Genomic DNA, 23,173 nt, shown 5'->3' with positions numbered 1-23,173 from the left:
TAATTTTCATATTGTCTCCCCTAACGCATTTCATCTCTCTTTCAAAGAGATAAATTAGACCCTAAAATATAAGTCTCATGGCAGGAAATTGTTGTCCTACGTATGGATGAAATTTAAAGCATCATTTATTGCCTTCATAACTTACATTGCAGGATATTGGTTTTGCTTGGTAATATTGGTAACTAAAACAGGGGGGTGGGGCAGTCCTTTAACTAGGGTTTTAACAGTTAAATGCTTTCAGAAAAAGTAGTTACAAAAATCAAGAATACTTCCCACTATATCCACCCTGAAATCTAAGCCACATTCAGTCAATTATTTTCACTCTCCAATGTGGTGATTCAAGGCAGAAATACTAAACTAACCTGCAGGAAAAAAGTACAGGCCAGAATACTACTATAATATTTCAACTGAATCCCTACAATCCAGTATCTGTCATAGTTTCTTCCTTAACAGGAGCAGTCAATGTTAATGTGACTTAATGAAGAATCCTGACAACATTATCATATTTCTGAACTGAAATGACTTGATTACACTCTCCTTGAAGCTATTATTTACATCTTAATAAAGGACTATCATTACAGTTCTTTAATAGCTCTAAAGCGATTAAATAACAGTGAAAAACATACCCTGAGAGCAAAAAATATTTCTTCTAGCCATGTAAATTTGACAAGTGCATATAACATGCACAAGAAGCACATAAAAATAAGCACATGAAGCAAAATTGAAAGAACAAATTCTTTATGCTCAGAATAGGGGAAAAGGGAACAGATACAATTTTAATAAAACTGCAGTTAACTTTGGGCTCACTTTTAGAATTAAAAATAATGAAATTCCCAACCTGCACCTCCCCACCCCCAGTTTCTATCACATGTCCAAAATGCTCAGGTTTGACTTCAAGTCTGTAAGAACCTTGCTTCAGGTTTTAATGCCTAAAGTGTTATTGTTTTTCAATAACAAAGCAATGGAATCCATAAAAATACCTGGGTAGGTACTGCACTCCTTCAGCAAACTTGAACATACTTAAGAATCTTGTTCGTTTTATTATCTGAACAACTGGAATATGTAATCAACTTTAATTGTTAAACAACTCTTTTATCTCTGTCAAGTACTAATCAGGCAAAAAAGATTCTGTACATATTATCTCAAAACACTGCATTTTCCAGGTCTGAAACTGGAGTAGACTAAACAATTTAATAACACTTCTTTCCAGAAGATGCAATTGGACTCAGCAATCTAAACTGTCACAATGGTATCTTCTAAAAATTTTATGCCAATTATGCCACTTATATACACAGCCCCTTTTGTATAAACCCATTTTATTTCACCACAATTAACATAATTAACTTACTATAACACCACATATCATTCATGATTTCTCAAGTCAAGGTCAAGCTTCTGAAGAAGCTGAGAAAGACACTTTACAGATTGGGAATACAGAAGCATTAAGGCTGCAGTCAGCTTGAAACCTATTAGATGACCTCTGGTCAAATGTACATTGTTCTCACCTGACTTTCCCCTGCAGGTTTGTACTGGCACATCCAGGATGATCTGCCAGTACAGCCACACACATAATTGTTCCCTTGCTGAAATCCACCAAAACGAACTAAACTAGATTACAGCTCCTATGATCATCTGCAGTCACTGCAGACAGTAACTACAGACAGGTAGGTGAGGGCAACGATGCAGAGGTACCCCTAACTAATTTCATGTAATTTTTCCATACGGTTCTTGACCTGCTGGCAAAAGATTGAGGAAAAGCAATGGGGATGGAGAGGGCAAGAAACATGACTGATTTCTTGCCTTCTTGCTTCTGTTCCTTTGGTATTTCCAGTCTACTCGTTCCTTACCTAACACCAGCCGTGAAAATGTTCAATGCTTGAGGACAAGTTATTCTAGTCAACAACATTAAAGTAATTACTTAAAATACAGTTCCCCTCTTTAAAAACCTCTCTTTCTGTCAAATTTGAAGGGAGTGAGGATAGAAGAGCCCAAACAGTTTGATGGAAAAGCCTTACACTGCAGAAACAAGAGGTCCCCAGAGTAGCAGAGGGATTACATCCAGGGATATCCCTCTGTTCCATCACCCTTCTTTCTAAGGTAGGTAGCTGTACATTATAAAGCACAGTGGCTGTTAGGTTAAAGGGACTCTATAATCCTATGTACAAACATCCTTAAAGGTATGAGGATGATAAAGCGTTCAGAATGGGCAGCTTCAAGATAGAACTTTGTGAGTATGAAGGAAGAAACACTAAATATGTAGTTTAAACCTTCAATCATAGAAGCAGAAACTCCTTTATTTTCTTAGCAGTTAGCTTAATATAAAGTGCTGCTACAGCAAATATATTAGTATCATTAAACAGGAGCATTTAACTATAATACAAACAGCAAATCTAGTTTAAGTCCAAGATTCTTCATAAGCACACAAAAATTAAAGATTATCAAAAGCCCTCCTAACACTATTAAATAAAACATGTTCCCAGAGTTACTATGAACAGTCAAAAATTGTTTCCCAGAAACTATCCCATTCGCTTTAAACTACATAAAGAAAATTTAACAACATTTCATCCTCATCAGCTACTCGCAAATCAAATCTTCAGTCTTATCTGCATACAGGCAGCTGGTTTTTAAAATTCTGCTGTAATTGAGGCGGAAAATAATTAAGCAATATTATTAGTCATCTTACCATTGTTCCCTGGTGGTTGTAATGCATCTCCTGTCAAGCTACACCATCCAACTGGGAAAATATCTCGAGAATCACATCTGCACCAATAGTCAAATGCTCCTCTCCAGCCATCAAATGTAACAAAAACTTCGTCTCCTTTAACATCTCCAATGGTTGCCGGGCAAATCAAGTATGGGTTCTTTCTATCTATAGCTTCAAGCTTCATTCCAACTTGAAAGCAGTTTGGCACAGGTTTTGGTGGTTCCTACAAAAGTAAGAGTGGTAAAAATATTTGTATTTCTACGGCTTCTTAAAAATTTAGAAAAGAGAAAAACCTCTAGTTTTCTTGAACATCCTTACTTTTTATGCTCAGTACTCTCAGAAATTTATAGTAGACGTTCAAGGAAACTCACTCATATTTCAGATTTGCTTTTGCTCTTCTGTCTTATAAAAATCTAAATTCTGTTCCTACACACACAGCTGGGATAATTAGCAAAATTCCCCATGACAAAGACCCTGTTAAAAGTATTTACATAAGCAGAAGGTTGCATCCAATACATTATGTCTGGGCAGCAAGACAGCAAAGACACTAAAATGAAATTATTACATGTTAATAAAGAAAAGAAGGTTTGCAGGGAATGGATATTTCTGGGGACTGATAACTGTCTGGTAAAAGCTTCACCTCCCAATTAATCCATGAAAAATTCATTAGCACTGGACATTATTTATAGGCCTCTTAACTCAGTTGGCCTTAGAGGAGTTCCAAGTGGACAAAAGAAAAACAAAAAATTAAGTCAATGTGACCAGCGTAAGCACACCCCTGCAACAGGAGTTGTGACCCAATGCAACCTGAATTACCACCTCAGTTTCAGGAACCCTCGTTATCCAAAAGCCATCTCACGTGTGCTGGTAGGCAAGCATGGGGAAACATGGTTTATCATGTCTCAGAAAAATTTTGCATAAAAATTTTCTACAATTATATAAAGTTAGCACATATGCTGACATACTTTTCAATGTCACTCTCAGTATCAAAAATGAAGTTACAGTGTGACAGCAAGGCTTTACCACCTCAACAAAAAATTGAGCCAACAAGTCGTTTCAATATTATTGTTGTTTTTATGCAATTTTTCATGTTTCACAGCAACTTACTCAAGAGTCATGTTTAAAAAAATGAACAGCTTTTTATTCTAAGTGATGAGTATGTGCCCAATGAAAACGTTTAACAAAACCTTTCCAAGCACTACTGTATTCCAATGGCTTTTATTGCTCATTAAAATTTTTTTACTCCTGTGCACAATCACATGAATATGGTGCTGTTAAGAAATGTGATACACATTTTATCTTAAATCCATGAGACACAAAAAATGAACTAACACAATTTTTCTAAATAATATGCCATACTTCAAAGTCTCAAGTCGGGAAAAGAGATGCCCATCTCAATGGAGTAGAAGCAGATCGCCTCCTGTCTAGCTTTGTAGCTTGCCAATCCAATTCAAAGTCATTTTAAATAATAGTCTTGCTTTCATGTGCTGCAGACAACAGGGTAGTATCTTGGCATCCTCATTAAAAAAATGTAACCATGCACCAATTGATAGAAAGTTGTTTACTAGCAGTCCCTTTCTTCTTACCTTCTTAAAGAATGCTGCAGGTGCCATTTCAGCTCCATTGAGAGTTCTTAAGAGAAACATTGGCCAAGAAGATGCATTCATCTGGAACCCTGAGTAACAAATAAATTATTTGTATATAATAGCCCTACTTTCAGTCTGTAAAATAAAGTAGGAGGAGAAGGATCTACAGTCTGTCTTCCTACTGCCTGATCCCCTTTATTTTGGACTTGGCCAAAATAAAGGCAGCCAAGAAGGAACAAACAGGGTTGCTGTCAGTGCTGAAAGACGTGCAATGATCCTCCATTCTGAGTGACTTGCCTGCAGAATGACTCATCATCATTTTGTGATTTTACAGATAAACATCTAGGACTTAACAACATGCCAGTTCCAGTACAGGAGATCATCAGGCTGTCCCACAGAGACCCTGGCCCAGTGGAACTTCCCCAGCACAAGTGCCTAGCTTACTTTTCAGGTGCGCTTTTTGCTCTCATTCTAAAACAACATCCTCTGTTCCAGCTTCTTTCATTTACTGAGGTACAACCATCTCAAAAATAATTAAAAAAAAAAACAAAAACAAACAACAATCAGTTTCTACTCCCTCCCCCATTAAAATAAATAAATAAATAGCCTTAATAAACAAACAGCACTTAACAGGGAAGAACAAAAATACTTTTTTTTTTTAATAAATGCATGTATCATATTGGAAAACATAAACTGGAAGATGTTTCTATTTTAATATTCATTAACAAGTGAATAAAAAGCACAAACAATAATCAACTTTGTTTAGACAAACTACCTTATTCAAGCAGAACATAAGTTTGGCTGAAAAATATTCTCATTCCAGATAATCTTCCCAGTTAAAAAAACACAAACCAAAACAAAAATCCCTTTTGCTTTCTGTGCTTTCCAAATGGATGTTTCAAAGTAATGAGTAAGATAACAGACATAGTGGGCATTTTTTCTGCATCTTTGGCATTTTTCTGCATCTTTGGCAGTTATATGTCTGGCACAGTTCTATAGAAAAACAGACATAATAGAGCAAATTGGAAATTCTCCCACAAAGCAAATAGTACCAGAATCTGCCAGGAACTGATGAGTTCCCTCATAACCAAGTCTTGACTACTCTCTTAAAAAAAAAAAAATAAAGTAACTAAAAAGGTGGAACATATTTGCAATACTTGATCAGTTAAATCATTAAGTCATCTAAAATTGGATCATATAGCATAATAGTTCTTTAACTTGTAGCTTTAAGTTATCTTCAGTTGAATAAACAGTTTTCAAGTTGGAACTACCCATGCAAAAGGAAATGAAAACAAAGCTCACATCTGAGAAATGGTGTTATAATCTGAGGACTGCTGAACTGATTATCAGTCCTGGTTTGATATCAGAGTATTTACAGAATCTAAACACATGTGGTTACGGAAACACCACATTCCTAACCAGCTGGACCAGAAAAGACATATACATAAGACAGAGGAATAACAACTAAACAACAGTTTCAACTAACTTCATTTGGCCTTTAAGTTGTCCTGGTAAAACCAGAGAAAATGTTATCCTCAACATAATTTTTTGGGAACACTAAGCTCTCAACAACAAAAAAGCTCACCTATGAAAAACAGAGGCTGGAACAGGAACCATTTGCTACATTAATCACTTTCTCAAAACCCTGATGTAACATACACTATTAAAGCTATGTAAAAATCGGGTAGGAGGGACTATTTTAGCTTGTTGTTATAAAAGAAGCATAACATTACTATCCAGAAGGTTCCCTACTACTCAGGAAAAAAAATAATCAGTTGCTTAAATGTCTAACAGGAGGTAATTATACACCCAATTAGCTCCCAGCTTTGCCCAGGAACAGGATGCTGTAAAACTGCCAAAAAGGCTTTTTCAAAAATTTATCTAGGTATGCCAGAATGTTTGATTGCTGGAATTTAGCCTATCTCTAGAAAAATCTAGGGCAGGAGAGAGAAAATAATGGTACTCACATTCTTTTCTGAATAACCAGCAACTGTTCAGAGGGCACGTAAACTCACGTGCCTGGGTGCACGGAAACAGCTGCTTGTTAGGTGCTGCACTACAAGCAGCCTGACCAAATAGAAGAAAAAAACAGTATCCGAAAAGAAGACTTCAACCTGTCTACTGATGACTGTGGAAAGTTTCTCTTCTTCATGGACCGACTGCCCCCATTATACATAACCAGAGTTGTTTTCATCGGGCTGGTTTAGAAACATGTTTTAAAAAAGCACTATGCTCCTGAACAGAAGCCATGCATTTAACACTACACATATGTGTAGGAATAGGTATACTCTTCTCTATTACAACTCTCTTTCATACTGATATCACTGCATTAATTCTACAAGATTATACCAAGAACTTCAGAGAGGTTAAACTGAGTAACTTTTCCCTTAGGTGTCAAGAATTTCCAGTGCTTTCATTCAAAACCTCTATACATCCACAGGAAAGAAAAAAGCTCTTCTAGGCTCAAACTGCATCTATCTATCTACCTATCTATCTACCCATCCATCCCTCCCTCCCTCCCAAATAATATTCTTCCAGACTGGTACCCTGGTTGCATTGCTTTTCTTGTGTTTCTAAAGCAGCACAACAGCACAGAAATCTACCTTTATAATCTATGTGAAGTGTCTTAACGGTTATGTCAACTGCTGCTGCATCTGTTTGCCCCTCTACAAGCAAATCAAATTTCATACTGTAGTGAAATATTTTTCACTTCACCTTTCAAACAGAAGATCTGAAAGTTGTTAACAAGCTGGGTTGACAGGTTTTTTGAGAGGCTACTAAGAGAAACCATGCCTATCTTAACTGCACCTCTGTCTTCTCATTGTAAATGCTGCTGATGACACCAAACCAAAAGTAGGTTTGTAACTGTAAGACGGGAAACAAGCAGTAACCAATTTCTGCTTACAGTTAATTTCTTAATGTAAGAACATTATTGCTTGCATCTCCTAAAAATTACAGGAGATAACAAGATCACAGGGGAAGGGGTGTTGCTGTTGTGGGTTGGTTTTTGGGGGGGAGCGGGGGGGAGAAGGTTTAAGATAAATGTCATTCATTGTTTTTCCTTTTTAAAAGCAGATCTGTTTTCAGACCAATGTGAAAAATGTGTTTCTTTAAATATTTCCACACGTAGAAGTTTAAGCTATAACAAATATGGTACAGGAATGAAGATTTAAATATACAGATTAATCACAGAAAAGAAAAGTGATATAACACCTACATTACCCCAGCAGTTAATCAAAGTTACCTCTGACTGTTCATCATATAGCAAGGAATTCCTTTGTACAGTTCTCCATTTAATAAACTTCCTCAATAAGACTAAGCCCAAGCACTATTTCTCAGGCTGGGGAGACACATAATGTTGTCACCCATATTGTTCAAGGAAGGCAAAAGAAATTCTGCATACTGTTGCTAAGCACAGGAAAGCTACACCTTGCTCACGAGCATTCATCGTGCTCAGGACAAACTGGTCAGACATCCCTCTAGTGTGTGCCCATTTGAGGAGATGAGAATCACACGCGATTAAACCCACAGTTTGCTGAAGCTCTGGAGTGTTATTTTTCCTACCTCAGAGCAAACTGCTGCAACACCGCCGTTAGCCTACCCTACGCTGCCTTTCCCAGACCACAACCAATTTGCTCAGTGCCCGAGAACACGCCCAGACCGTCCTCAACTGATGCGCCTCCTGAAGCCCAGCAGAGCGTTGCACAAGTCGGTTAACTGCGAGCGCCTTCTAGTGGGCCGCTCTGATTTACTGAGGAGGAAAAAGGCAAGTCCGGTTTCCCCCCCAGCTTGTAAGAAGTTCTACTACAAGGAGCAGCATCAAGCAAGAAAACGTTGTGGCAATACGCACCTGTAAGACAGGGTGCGTACGAGGGAACACTTACAGAATGGGCACATGACAGTGCATCTCATCATGAAGAAAGCTGTCAGACATGCCCATTTAACATTAAGGGACTATTAAAAAAAATAGCAGAACTCAAGACTAATGATTTTGCTCATTTCTACGTCAAAAGAATCCAAAAGAAGAAAAAGCCACAATGCACTTAGCCCCAGTTAGTTTGCTTACCTCTTTTGCAATGAAGCAACGGTTTGGTGAAACGCTAGTACCACTGAATTTGCCAAGACAAAAAGGTAAAATGGACTTCATGAAAGCAGTACTCCATACACATTAGTTCAGAAGCTTTGTTTCTTACCAAGCGGAGGCTGGAGCATGCCCCCTTTCTTTTCGCAGGTCCCGATGGGCTGTATGTCCGAGGAATCCACAAGCCTCCAAAAATCATTTTTGTTGTCACTTCCATCCAGCCGCAACCTTAGCCTGGCACCAGTGATTCCAATTACTGTAGCTATACAAACTGAGGTAACATTGCGAGGATCATGGGCTTCCAGTTTCATACCAACTTTGAAATCGTTCGTAGGTGGAATTCTAGACTACAATAAAAGGTAAAAGACTTTTTCTTATTGTTGTTAGTATTGCTATACCAGATGGTTCAATATACAGCTTTCATTCATCCAAACTCATTCTATAAATGGTAAATACAAAGAAGTCTTTGAACTTTGAGTGTTTAGCAGAAGTCAGAAAAGGCAGCTGGATAACCTACCAACAGCTACCACTTCAGATACTTGATGTTCCTACTGCATAAACATGACTGACTAATTTCTAAAAAGATAAGCACTGTTAAGAAGGGTAACAAGGGAATCCTGATGAAGATATGAACATAAAGATGGGGGAGCAGTGATTAATACTTGAAGTGAAGGGAAAGTAAGAACATCAGGAAACATGATGTTCAACTCAAAAAAAAAAAAAACAACACAACAAACTCAAGCCAATAAAAACCAAACCAACCCACAAAACCAAAACCAAACAGACCACAAGATTTAGTAGCTTTTAACTCAAAAGAATCCGTTATTCTCATTATAGTAATATCTTGGAAATTCAAACAAAATTTGGACCCTACTGCACTAGACACTACAAACGCTCAAGGCAAGAAAGAGTTTCTACATCACGAGAAAACTTACAATACAAAGAAAGACGACAGAAAAAGGAGTTAGCATTAAATGCATTTTACAGAAAGAAAACAGACAGTCCTAAAGTCACATTAAAAGAACAACTGTGCTAAGACAAAAATTGCAGCTTGTGCTTATTCATAGATAAGTGAATGCATTCACACACATAAAATGAAAAGCCAATTTAGATTTTTTGAGCAAGACTGGCACAGGGAAAAAGAAACATGACAAATGCAACTTGGGCCTTCGAGCAGAACCTTTTGTCACAAGCTGAAGATGAAGAAGAGAGAAGAATGTTTTTCACTCATGTATCAACACACTAGTGGCAGAGATCAGCTGGATTGCAGTCTGATTACTTGCCTACTGTAGTATTGCAGGCAATAACATCATCTAATGACATTAAAAATTTTGTATTAACACTAACTGGGATTGAATTGGCTCAGTTGAGTAGAAAGATTATTCCAGAATCTCACTATTTTCTTTAAATGTCTCCTCATGTCCAGCCTAAAGTTGTTCATGAAAATTTTTGCCAACACTATCATTTAACTTAAATTCTTTTTGCACCTCTACAAATAACAAAATCTACAGTGTATTTACAGAGGGCAACCCAACCCTTTCTCAGTGCTCTTTCAACAACTTAAATAAGCCAAGCACTGAAGTTTCTCTTAGGAGAGAATGACTATGGACAGGAGCCAGCAATGTGCGCTCACAGCCCAGAAGGCCAACCATATCCTCGGCTGCATCCAAAGCAGCGTGGCCAGCAGGGCAAAGGAGGTGATTCTGACCCTCTACTCCGCTCTGGTGAGACTCCACCTGGAGTCCTGCATCCAGTTCTGGAGCACTCAACCCAGGAAAGACATAGACCTGTTGGAAAAGGTCCAGAGGAGGGCCACAAAAATGATGAGAGGGCTGGAACACCTCTCCTATGAGGACAGGTTGAGAGAGTTGGGCTTGTTCAGCCTGGAGAAGAGAAGGCTCTGGGGAGACCTTCTTGCAGCCTTCCAGTACTTAAAGGGGGCTTATAAGAAAGATGGGGACAGACTTTTTAGTGGGGCCTGTTGCAATAAGACAAGGTTTTAAACTAAAAGAGGGTAGATTCAGACTAGATAGAAGAAATTTTTCACCATGAACATGGTGAAACCCTAGCACAGGTTGCCCAGAGACGTGGTAGATGCCCCATCCCTGGCAACATTCCAGGCCAGGTTGGACGGGATTCTGAGCAATCTGATCGAGTAGAAGATGTCCCTGCTCACTGCAGGGTGGTTGGACTAGATGGCCTTTAAAGGCCCCTTCCAACCCAAACTGTTCTATGGTTCTCCTATCACCCTGGAAGCCCTTTTCTACAACTCTTCCAGTACAAAGCTGCTCTTGAACACAGATGCTGAGAACTGTAGGCAGCTCTCCCCATGATATTTAAACCCAGTAGCTCTCCCAGACAGACTAACATAACCTGAATCCTAACACAGGAGGCAGGTTAGAAAAACCAAAACCATGGGCATTCACGCTCACAAGATTCGTATGTCCCTTCTGCCTGCCTGCCTGACCACGTCAGGGGGAGATCCCCTAGTAAGCAGGTAAGGGTGCACTCATCTGTCTCAGTACAGAGGAAAAGGCTGAAGAAATCTGCTACTGCAACAAGTGCTAGTGATATTTTGTCTCCACCACATGTAATTTTTTAAAATACATCCTGCTCTACTTACTATGGTGTGTAGGTGCACTGTTTGCAACACACCCTCGATCAAGAGCAGGAGCCCTGGAGGAGGCCAAGCCCAAAAAAACAAAGAGGCGAGCAATATTCAGTGAACGCTGAGCGTAGCATCTGCCAATGGTGCATTTAGACAGCAGGCTGTCTGAAAGGGGTGCCTGAGCATATTAAATTTAAAGGGCAATTCAATTTCAGGATAGTGCTTGGCAAGCTGTTATTTTCTACAACCATGAAAGGCAACTGAAATTGAGAAGTTGAGGAATTTGTTTGTTTATTTGGTTGTAGAAAAAGTGAGCTTGTTTAACTACTGACAACTCAAGGCATTCTACTAAAAAAGTAACTCCTCCATGCCAGTCCTTACTTATAGCAAAATAAAACCAGCTCAGTAACAGTCTTGGTTTAAGCTCTGTTCAAACCACAAGGGGTTGACGTTTTTCTTAATTGAAAATTTTCAGCTGCTTGAAAAAAGGTTTCAGGGTGAGAGAAAGGGATATGGAATGCATCGAAACGCTAAGTAGTAATTAAAAACAACTTAGAGCAACAGATAAAATATCTCCTAAATTAAGACAAATATTTCAATCAATTTCCATTAGCTGTCTGTGCCTGTACCTTAATTTATGGTAGAGGCTTTAATTTATTGTTCCCCAGGTAATTTTTAATTACTACAAAATTTAAACTTTGTAGAATTCCCACAAGTCACAAATTCTGGATATAATTGTCAAATTAAGCTTCTCTGCTACTTTGTTTTCTGGCTGGTCACATCTGTGTATTTCTTTGCATTACACAGAGTGATAATGACATGTACAATTCGTATATGTAACCCAATAAAAGTCAAATTAGTCCTACACAAAGCTCAAGCACTTTAGTTTCCAAAATCTGCAAACATTATGTAGTGAAAGGAGCTAGCTCTGCACTAATTAACATTGCATATCACTTTCTACTTAAAGGTCAATGCTTAGAAAAACTGAAAGTCTATATATGCAAATTGTTTTGAAATTTGCTGTACACAGGAATTAAAGCTCGTCTTTCCAACCCACATTCTTCTTAAGCAATCTAGGTCACTTGTATTTATCTACCTCAGTCAATGCATGTCACTTAAGCGCCTTTAAGGTGTTACTCAGCTGTTTAGTTTGGAGTTCTTGAGCATTAGCAGGGAAGAGGAAGATGCAAGAAAGGCACGAGGAAGGGCTTCTGAGCAGCTTTCTGCAGTAGCTACATCTCTCAGGAGCGTGCACTCTGGTCATGGTGGTCTATGGCCTGTGAGTATGGCATTAATCTCAGTGTGACCAAGGGATATGCTACTGCCCTCTGCCTCTACCCAAGCAGAATTGGGGTTTCTGACTTGAGCTGGTACCCACTATGAAAGACACATACAGTAGAATTAATTCCTGAAGCTCTACCCAAACGGTATGGTCACTGCTATTCTTAGCCCTCTCTTATTGAAAGGAGCATGTGAGGGGCTCTTTGTTCTTTATCCTCATCTCTGACGAGCAAAGCACTGATACTCAAGATCTCGTACAAGGAAATGCTACCACCTGCATTTCTCTCTCCCTATTCTCCATTCCTGCAACTACTTCAGATTCACTGAGTAAAGGTTCCTCTCCTCATCAGACTATTCCGTTCATACTGCTTTTTGTTTGGTCCCCACTGGAGGCCAGTGTCATTTGCAGTACCATCAGACTACCAACAAACCCTAGAAGATACACTTCTGAACATGCTCAATCCACTAAACGAGACATGCACTATTTGTCACACCTATTACAGTTCTATCAACCTGAACTATCCAATTCCTTCAGCATCTATCTTGCTAACACAGTGAAGGCATACAGACCAAAACTCATCCTATTTAACTTTAGGCAGCTAAGATACTCCTCAACTTGGGAAAATACCAGCCCCCAGCTCCCTTTACAGAAAGAAAGATGCCTGCAGAGGTTGACTCAGTCTCCAGAGAGCTGAATAACTGGAGGTCATTAGCTCACACAAGATGATAGTTTTAAACTGCATCTGCAAATACATACCAAAGCATCAGGTAGCGGGGAATCAAACTTGTAGTGCACAATGTAAAATACAAAATAGTACATTAAACACCCTTCATTATAAATCCAGTATTTCCTTTGTATTCCTCTTGATTTTTTTTTTTAACTTCAATATCTGTTACTGCTTAGTAAAAATCACCCTGCTCAGAAAGACACAAAATTCAACATATTTGAGAGATCCAGAAAAGAAGTGGTGAATGAACTCTACTACACATACACATATACATCTTGTAGCTAGCCAGAATTGAAAGGACTCTTTCAGAAATGGGGCAAGAGAAAAGCTCCTCTGACAGTCAGCCAAATTTTAATTCTCACTAAAACCATGGTGCCTCTGAGATTACTGAGAAAAGTAGAAAATATTTTTGAACTCTGATAAGACTATCTGTTTTCATTAACTAGTCTTTTTAAAAGGAAAATAGAGTCCAAAGCTACAATTTTAATGAAAACCTCAAAGTTTGACTTCAGGCAGAAACAAAGAATGAAAAACTTCAGTAGCCAGCATTGGCCAAAACTGTAAGCTACTGATAACTAGAGAGCAAAAGAAGTAAAATGCGAAGTTTGCAAGCAGTCTAAAACATAAAAGTTGCTCTAGGATCACCCTGTAACATATATACATACACATACACACTTGCAAAATGGTATCTGGCATACCTGTCTGAAACAATGTAGAGGGGCAGCTACTGATTCAGTCTCTTTCAGATAATCATCCCAATTAAACTGTTCTGGAAGACATAAGATAAAAAAAGACCATACAGTTTTAAAAGGGAACTTAAATTAAAAGGGGGATGGGGAAAGAAAGGAACAGAAAAAAACAACTATCTTGTAGAATATTTTTTTTTTCCCAAGAACAAGATTACTCTCAAATGGAAACGCCACTTTGAAAAACATACAGCCTTTGAAGGAGCTTTAAGAGCACCATTAATTCATAGAGGCGACCACACAATGGGCAAGATCAATATAAAATTTCCCCAAATTCTTTTTCTTTTTGTTTGTGGGCCACATACAAAGATACAAGTCAGGATATCTAAATTTCAATACTCTGCATAAGGACCTCCCAAGCATCCTACTACAAATCACGTTAGCCTTTCTGTATCTTAGTTCCCCTAACAGCAGGACTGATACGATAACCCCACAGGAGTACTGAGATGATACAAGTTGAAAAACACAAACATATAGGTTCTGTTGAAACGTATGTCGAGAATGCTATCCCCAGTCCACTAGAAAGCAAAAGGATTGATTAGCACAGCCTTCCAACTGCATCTTTGTCTCTTTTCATCTGAAGTCTGATAAAGGTTTCTCTTTGTAGCATAAATATTAAGGCAGTGTTCAGCAACAGAATCATGGTATTTTTTCCACTGTTAACACTGGCATTGTTTATTGTGCATGGGTGAGTGTATTCTGCATCTGATTTAACCAGTGTTATCACTTTTGCATGAATGGAACAGTATGAAGGACTAATATCAAAGATATAAGCAAGCATTACTCAAATTAATATAAAGTGCAAGAAAAAAATTACAATGGCACAGCTAACGTTTTTGTCCCTATATTATTTAAATGATCTCTTTTGCTTGTTTTTCTTGTTTGGGCAGCTGGCATCCTTCTGATGTTCCTGAAGAGTACATCACCCATGAAAACCAAAAGGATGCAGTGATGCCACCCAGTGGCTCAGCAACGGCCACTCCACATGGCCTATGGCAAAATCCTTGGTGATGACGGAGACACCGGAACAGGTTTAGCAGTAGTCCTTCCAAAAATGCCACTGAGCACAGTTAAACACACTTCCGCAATTTTCAGAAGAGAGGAGAAGCAAAGAAACAATCAGAAAATGGCAGCATTCTCCAGCACACACACACACATAGAGCTTCTCTGAAGGATGCATAGCGGCTCAAACCCAGAGTCTGCCTGCATCAGCACAGCATTTAGTTGCAAATATATAGTGCCTCAAGCAGCAGCTTGTAATCGACTGTATCCCTGGAGTGCTGAGATCCTCATTTTTTGGCATAACAGACTCAAAAGAGTATGAGTGATTTGTCCTCAGCTCTGCAGACGGCATGCGGTTGTCAGCTACGTATCAAGTCAGTAAAAACCCAGGAGCTGTTAATTTGGTGGTCTGGACTGTATGTAAGCTGGTAAGAAAGACGTTTCCATACGACATCTTGGAATTCTGCCTACTTTGGAATGAAAATTTTATTCACACATTTATGCAGTTACATCAATGTGCATTACTCACAAAAGGCAGGGTACATGAACTTGAATGTATGTTAGATATTTATATTTCAGGAAAGCATGCTCAGGAAATGGCTTTTCAGACCTTTCTCCAAAAGTAGCCTCCATATCCGTTGCTCTTTCCATTGACAGACCAAGGAGGCTGCAAAATTAAATATGATGGAACTGCTAACAAAGTTTCATCTGATAATAATTCTTCTTTGAGTCTAATAATAAAGTTGCCACTTCAGGTTGACTTCTGATTAAAAAAAAACCCATGGTTTTAATCAGAGTTTACCTTAGTAAATTTTAAGGAACCTGATTCAATAAAATTAAACCTAGCAAAAAGAAAGTGTTAGCTACACCTGAGCTATCTCAGATCTAACATGATGTAAAAGCTGTAATCATGAATCAGAGCCTTACTGTGTTAAGGACCATATAAATGTAGATACTTCAGCGACAGCACTTTTCAAAGGAGAAACCAGCATTCACCTCCTCAAAAAAAAAAAGCAGCTATCTCCATATACCAGCATTTCCCAAATGATCTCAATTGTTACAACAGGACTGTAAATTCAGTGGGATGACCCAAAAAGTACAGAGGGAAACAAACAATTTTTTTTCCTGGGAACATTTACTAGAAAGACACATATGATAACACAAGCAGCCAGCTGCAGATAAAGCCAAGAGGAAAACAACTTTGCCCGGCTCTTTGCTTTAAATCCTGGCTATCAAAACCTTTTTCATCAAGCAGAAATGACCTGAAGTTTAAATTAGAACCTCTCCACTAAAGAAGATACACTGTATTAAATTAAAGTCAAGCTCTCAGAGATGGTGCTAATTATCATTTAATTACTGTAGTCATAGAAATAGGAGAAGAACATATGTTTGCAACATGTAAGATGTGTGTCTAGGAAGATAATCACATGGAAAAAATCTCAACACTAAAAGCTTCTCTGTATTCTCAGTGTGCATAGGTAAAGCAGCAGCTGATTTATATGTATTTCTAATTCTAAAGCCCCTGAAAATATGCAACTTCTTAGAAGTAGAAATCCTTAAGAAAATTAGCTCACACTAAATGATTTAAACCTGAATTCCTCTTCCTACTCAAACCTGCAGGCTGAATTAAACATCTTAAGAAAAACCCATTATGCAACAAGCAGAACTTATCAACCCACCAGCAAAGTGAAAACTTTGCGAGAGAAAGGAGAGAGAGACAGGAATTTTTACCCTGAAGAACAAACCAGCATATGCTGGAAACAGGTTGGGGGGGGACCCACACAAAAACCCAACCAACACCAGAAGGTAACTAGGACCTTGTGTAAAAAAATTAAACAGTTTGTAAGCAACACAGGAGTGAATCTCTAAAACAGTGATCCAAGACAATCAGCATAAACACACAGCCTGACTAATTTAAAAATGGAGGAAATAAGTTTATGCCATAGTTGCTTGCATTACTGGCAACGACCCAGGGGTCAATGACCCTTGATGTTCTCTCCAATGCTATATCAATACCGTATCACTTCTTGTCAAATCTGACAATCACAAAGTAACTCATGAATAGGGACCCCAAGGAGGTCTCTAGTTCAGCCTCCTGCTCCTCCAGGGTTCCATCACCCTTGACATGAAGATTTTTTTTCCTTCCATCGAGCAGGAATTTCTCATGCTCCAGACAGCATTTGTTGCTTCTCGTCCTTCCGCTGCGCCTCCAAGAGGAGCCTGGCTCTTTCTCCTCTCCAGCTGCCCGTCAGGTAACTGAAGACAGCAATCTCCCATAAACTTTCTCTTCTTTTGGCTGAGGAATCCATTTTTCTGGTTTCAGTACCAGTTTTTCCGCTTACATCTTGCATTCTAGCTCCTTTTTTCTTTTTTCTTGGTGGACTGCCAGCCGGCTTGCTCCAGTATGGCAGCATCTTCCTTGTACTGGGGAGTTCAAAACTAAACACAGTACTTCAGATACGGTCTCACAGATACCAAAGAGAAGCAAAGCCCTTCTCTCGGCCTGCTGCCTGCAGTTTTGCTGATAGGTCTCGGTGTGCAGTTGACATCTTTCACCACAAGAGCACACTGCTGGCCCACGCTCAGCTTGCTGCCTGCCAGCCCTCCGGGGCCTTTCCTGCAAAGCTGCTTTCCAGGCAGCCAGCTTCCCGCCCACCCAGGCACAGGGCTCTCCATTTGCCTTTGAATCTCACTGGGTTCCTGTCAGCCTTTCTCTAGCACGGAGAGGTTCAGCTGAAGAGTAGCCCTGCCTTCTAGCCTACCGGCTACTCCTCCCAGTTAGATGTTGCCCACAAACCAGCCGACAGCCTGTTCTGTCCAACCGTCCCCGTCTGTCAGTAAGGCATAAAATAGCATTGGCCCTAGTATTGACCTCTGCGAAATGCCACTAGCTACCAGCTGCCAGGTGGACTTCGTACTGCTGATCAAAAACCTGTGTGTCTGGCAGTCCAGTCAATTTTCCATCCACCTATCCAAACCACGTCTCACCAGTTGGCTGAAAGGACACTACAGAAACTGTACCAAAAATCCCGCTGAAGTCAAGACAAACAACATCCACTGCTCTCCCGCTGTTTACAGAATCGCCTACCACAAAAGGCTATCAGTTATGCACAGTTCACACTTGGGAAATCCATCTAAGCTGCTCCTAACCTCACCTTTGTCCTTTATTTGCTTGGAAATGGTTTTCAGGAGGATTTTCTCCATAGTCTTCCTGAAGACTGAGGTCAGGCAGGCCAGCCTGTAATTCACCAGGTGCTCCCTTCTTGTCCTTCTTAACACTGGGCATACCGTTTGCCCTTTCCCAGTCATCATGACGCTTCCCCAATCACTGTGACCACTCCAAAATGAGACAGAAGCCTCACAGTGACATCAGTCAACTACCTCAGCGGTCTTGGAGGTATCCCATCCACTCCCATGAATATGTGAATGCCCAATTTGTTGAAGTGCTGTCTTCTCCTATTGTACATAATGCTTCAGGTTAGTTTATTTTACAAAATTCAAATTGCTGATTAAAACTATGATTTAAGTGTCACTTTTATACAGGTAGAGTTTAACGTTCTGGTTTATTTAGGCTAGTTTAATACAGTATCACCACAGTCTAAACACTGTTTAAGCAGACAGAGCACCTCGTGTCTTATCTTCTCATCCCTAGGTTCCCTTGGCATGCATCTGAGACTTTTGACACAGAGGTATCTTTTCTAGTCTTCACCCCACCACCTCTCTGTCAAAAAAGAGGTTTCTTTTCAATTTTGGTTTACATATTCTTGCAAACATAGTAGTTTAAATGTAAGATATTTCATACCCTGCTTTATATCTTGTACCTCCTTACGTATGTTGTGATCATTCAATGAGAATTTTTCTCTTCCTCCTGTCTTTCCCTACCTACTTCAGTCTATTTTTTCATCTGTTCTTCTCACACTTTTACACCTCCCCTCCTCTTCATGATTTCCTATCACTCATGCCCCTGAAAACTCTGGAGGTTTCCTGGATAGTAGCCCAAAGCATTGTAAGGCATCTTTCTTCATCCGGCACCAAGAAGGTCCTTCTTCCTTGCTACCAACAAGCAATAACACAAGACAAAAATTATCATCTCATCGATAGAAAACCAGAGATCTTGCATGATCTTGAGCAAGGCGCCCCTCTCTAGGTGTTTGACAGAGCTTAGTCTAGCTTTCATGAATAAATTCAGTGCTCAGACACTAGACTAACTGTGTAGTCCCGAGTGGAAGAACACAGATGACAGAATAAAGCTTGCCTGCTTTTCCACACTGCTTTGTCAACACCTTGCTCTCTACTGCATAAGGAGGTGGGGACATTTTCCTGTGACTCATGAAATATGGTTATCTTATCCACATATGAGAAGCACTTTGCTGGTTGGGGGTGTCTTATTGGGCTCCGTCTGTCATGTCAGACAACATTATTTTAAAACACAGACGTGCTATCTGAGTCCAGTTTGACTGGGGCTCCTCTTACACTGCAGAAGAGGGAAACAAGACACAAATACACTTCCTTTCCTGTCTCAAAGTAACAGGGAAGAATAACAAAGATGACTAGGATCCCAAGAAATGGAAGAATTACGTCTGGCAAATATAACAGCAGAAAGCTGTTATATAGTACTATGGCTGGTGGTAACAGGGTATCATATCTTGTATGCAAAGCCACCACCTCAACTACCCAGCTACTGTGTTAAGTACCTCAGCATGTTCGCCTAGTGACTACACTACTTGTAAGGAACTCCTCCACTGGTACTCAAGAAAAGCTCTGAACCAAGTCATCTATTAGGAGTCAGAGGGCATGGAAACGTAAGCAGAGGGAGAGTTTAAATAACCCAGTGATATTTTGTCAAGAATTAATGAAAGACTCCTGAAGAGATTTTCTACTTTAGTCAGCAGTACTCATGACATTTCTTACTGCCTGAAATTCAAGCAACCAATATGAATGTACAAAGCATATATAAGGATGCTGCTGCCCTCTCACTGCACCTCTGAAAGGCTAAATGGCCAGCAAACCCATGTATATGCTGCCCTACGGCACCTGTTGAGGACAGTAGAGGCTGTCTACTAGAGACTAGAGGTTCGATATCAAGCCGGATCATTTCTGGCAAGTGTGTAGAACTGTAGAACCTCAGTTCATTGTAAACACAAAAATTATTTGAAAACAGGTTAAGTATAAAATAAAATTAGAATCCCAGGCAATTTAATCTCGTTAGCAATACTAAAAACTCAGGCTATTAAACTGAAAGGTCTTTCTTTAGCACCAGTAAACACATTAAAGAAAGAGAGACAATAACTGGGGCAGAAAAGGGATGAAACTGGGAAATACATGATGAGAAGAACAGACAAATCAGTAAGTGATCAAAAAATAAAATTAATGTTTACATAGTGTCTTTGATTATATGTACAAAGAGTACTTGTCTTACCTAGTGAAACTATCACGCTCAAGTCAAGCAGTTTCAACCATCATTTTCTATACCAAAACATAGTTTCCCAACACAGTGACACAAAAGCAATGGCATGTTTTTAACTACCCACCAGCAATAGCCAAAGAGATTGCAAAAAAAGCCTCAGGGGATAGTACAATCCAAATACTTTTTCTTTTAGGATACCTTAACTAATAACCTGACAGCTGAAATACCTACCACTTTTTAAAGACGGGTTGTTTGCCTGCTGATTCTTTCCATCTTTCTCTTTTTTAATATTCTTTGAATCTAAAAGACAAGATTCCATTACATAATAAATGTAATATTCACATCATAATGATGTCCAGCATAACACAGAATGCTTTCAAACAATACAGAATGTCTTGTTCCAGAGATTGACTTTCTTTTATTCATTCAGTGCATAATCAAAAAGGTATTTGTACTATAAATTTAAATCACTGCACTATTTTTCTTTCAAAATATATTCAGAAGTACAGCATGAAAAAGCAGAGCTTTTGACTACTTTATATTACATTATCGGAATAAATCTAGTTGCAGAAAATGTAGTATTTGCTCCACGAAGAGCAACTCTGCCCTAATTTTTAACAACTTTACTCAACCTATGTGCAGTTTGAGATCCGCAAGATCACCAGTTATCTTTTTAAATCTTGTCTAGACTAGAACTCTACGAACTGAGAAACAAGAAAAAAAAAACCCACCCTAAAAGCATGTTTCTGAGTTAAAGATTCTATTCTCTATTTAAATTCTTGAATACTCAAATGCAAGTGGCTATCTCAGTGCACATTTCAATTATTAAAAAAAGATTCAGAAGAATCTACCTTCTCTACCATTCATCTCCACACACATAAAGAGGTCTATCATGTTTCATTTTTGCCAGATTTCAGTGCATGACACACACAGAGAGGGGGACTGGGAGGCTAGAATGGAGAAGACAGAGGAAGCCAGTTCCACCTGTTCCTTTTAGTCTTTAAAATACGTTGGTTTGGTGACTTGCTTTTGACACTAGTGGACTGAAATTCAAACACAATTCAAATATGACACTGGCAAATGAAATGCAAGTACATTTTCAGATTTAAAAAGGTTAGCAAGCTCTTTATGGCTGAATAACTCTTGGTTTGCAGATACCTCAGCACCTGGAATGGGGCCACTCCTCCAGGAAGGTGCCTCAGCTCATGCTTTTGGCCATCCTCGTTAGCCTTAACAGGTGAAGGGATGGTTCACTTCTACCAAAACATTGTATTATTAGCTGATTACTGTATCCGCTTGCACTTAAGTCTTCAGCTATTGACTGGCTTGCATTTGAAATAAAAACACTCCTAACCTTGAATAAGAGGCATTTGGTGATCAGAAACACTTGAGATACAAGTTGTTCTGCAAAGATTAAGTCCTGATAGCATTTCTCTTCTATGTTTTCTGTAAGTCAGTGTTTCTTGAAGAGTACTGATGTTCATAATTTCTGCCCCACTTCTTTCATTATTTACTGAGGAATTGCCACCTACAGCAAGAGCTGAATCATACAATCTTCTGTCATCAAACCAAAAATCCTGGATCTGGATGTGGTGCTCCTACAGCTACATACCTGCTCAAAATATGCTGCAAAAGTATCACCTGTTTCCCCTAAGCAGATATAGGGAATACTAAAGACCCTCTGCAAAGGAAAGAAAATGCTGTATTTACTCCTTCACTTAGTCTTCTTTCTTGACTTACACACTCTTTTGGAAAAAGGTTGCTTACATCACTGAAAGCACTTGACAGGTTCCCAAAGGAAAACCCTTATGGAGGTCAACTTCAGAAAGACCTGCTGAAATGCTTCTCAATGGTGCCCACAGAGCTCTAACCCCACTACTTGCTCAGCAGTAGGTCGTTAATCCACACAAGTAGACAACCTACGTCCTGACAACAGCTACCAGTGGGAACTTGAGAAGGGACAGCAGCAAAACTAGTCCAGTAACAATGACAAGACACAAGGATAACATTCACCTTCTCCCTCCTACAGATCAAAATATATTCCATCTAGACTCTTTGGGATTGAACCAAATCCAGAGAGTTTTCTACTGGGTGGTGGCAATTACCAGCAGAGCCTTTTGCCATGTTCTAGAAGCTGTTAGACTTTCCCAAAAACAGTCATGAGACTGTAGCAGACATCAGGCTGACAGCTTACAGAATAGATAACTTCCCAATATGCTTATTTCCAAAGAGGAAATCCAACGGAGTCCCACATAAAAGACTTACTGAAGAAGAGAACTAATAACTGCTTCCTGTGAACACCCAAAGCTTGAAAGGACAGAGTCATGAAACAGTATCTATCCAACAGTGCCCGATTTCAAACAAGATGACAGCCTTTCCTGATGAGAGACATCAAGAACAGGTGAAAGAATGTGAAAAACCGCAGCCTGGACACCAGATGAGTTCTCACTGACAACCACCACCTGAATTATTTATTTCCTGTACCAGTTAGATTTAGTGCCTATCACACAAATATCACAGCAAATACGAACGCTGAAATGGAACACTCTCAGCAAGACATTTTTCTTATTATCAGCCATTAGAAAACTATGAGAACAAGATGAGATAACATTAATGAGAAGAAATGGGATTCATCAATAGCAGTTTAAACATCTATTCATTTGAGGTAGAGGCATCTTCATTCATAATAACCCCAAAGCACCACCACTAACACTTGTTTTTGATGGACAGAAATTTACTCTTTAAAATGCTCAAGTAAAACTCACCCAGCACGTGCAGAAGCATCCAAAAGTAAGTCTGAATAAAACCAAGATTGTTTTCAAAGGTTCCCCTTGTTTTTTTGCATTCCAAACATCAACGTTGGGAAGACAGTTACAAAGCTGGAGCATTTTGTTTAAGCAGATTAAAAGCTACTAGCAGCAAGAATTACTAACCTGTTTTCACATGAGATACCCTGTATCTACCACCACCTCAGAAAACTTTCCCCCAGTCTATACTTCACAGTTGCAATGACGCCTTGGTCTGGTGTGC

The 23,173-nt window shown here is 39.2% G+C and overlaps 1 protein-coding gene across 1 annotated transcript in view; it reads right to left on the bottom strand.

Moving 5' to 3' along the window:
* Nucleotides 1-23,173, bottom strand: part of SCML2 (Scm polycomb group protein like 2) — a gene marked incomplete at its 5' end in the record, with an annotated part of 57,890 nt that overhangs the window by 31,874 nt on the left and 2,843 nt on the right. Inside the window, 5 exons of the mRNA XM_082013203.1 lie at nt 2,684-2,927; nt 4,291-4,379; nt 8,484-8,718; nt 13,687-13,757; nt 20,375-20,443. Of these exons, the coding sequence (XP_081869329.1) occupies nt 2,684-2,927; nt 4,291-4,379; nt 8,484-8,718; nt 13,687-13,757; nt 20,375-20,443 (708 nt within the window). The remainder of the gene's footprint in view (nt 1-2,683; nt 2,928-4,290; nt 4,380-8,483; nt 8,719-13,686; nt 13,758-20,374; nt 20,444-23,173) is intronic.

This window comes from Phaethon aethereus (genome assembly GCF_964289735.1).
Source record: "Phaethon aethereus genome assembly, chromosome: 1".
Taxonomy (NCBI): domain Eukaryota; kingdom Metazoa; phylum Chordata; class Aves; order Phaethontiformes; family Phaethontidae; genus Phaethon; species Phaethon aethereus.
The sequence above is the reverse complement of the archived record's forward strand: the minus strand, read 5'-3'. Positions and strand labels throughout refer to the sequence as shown.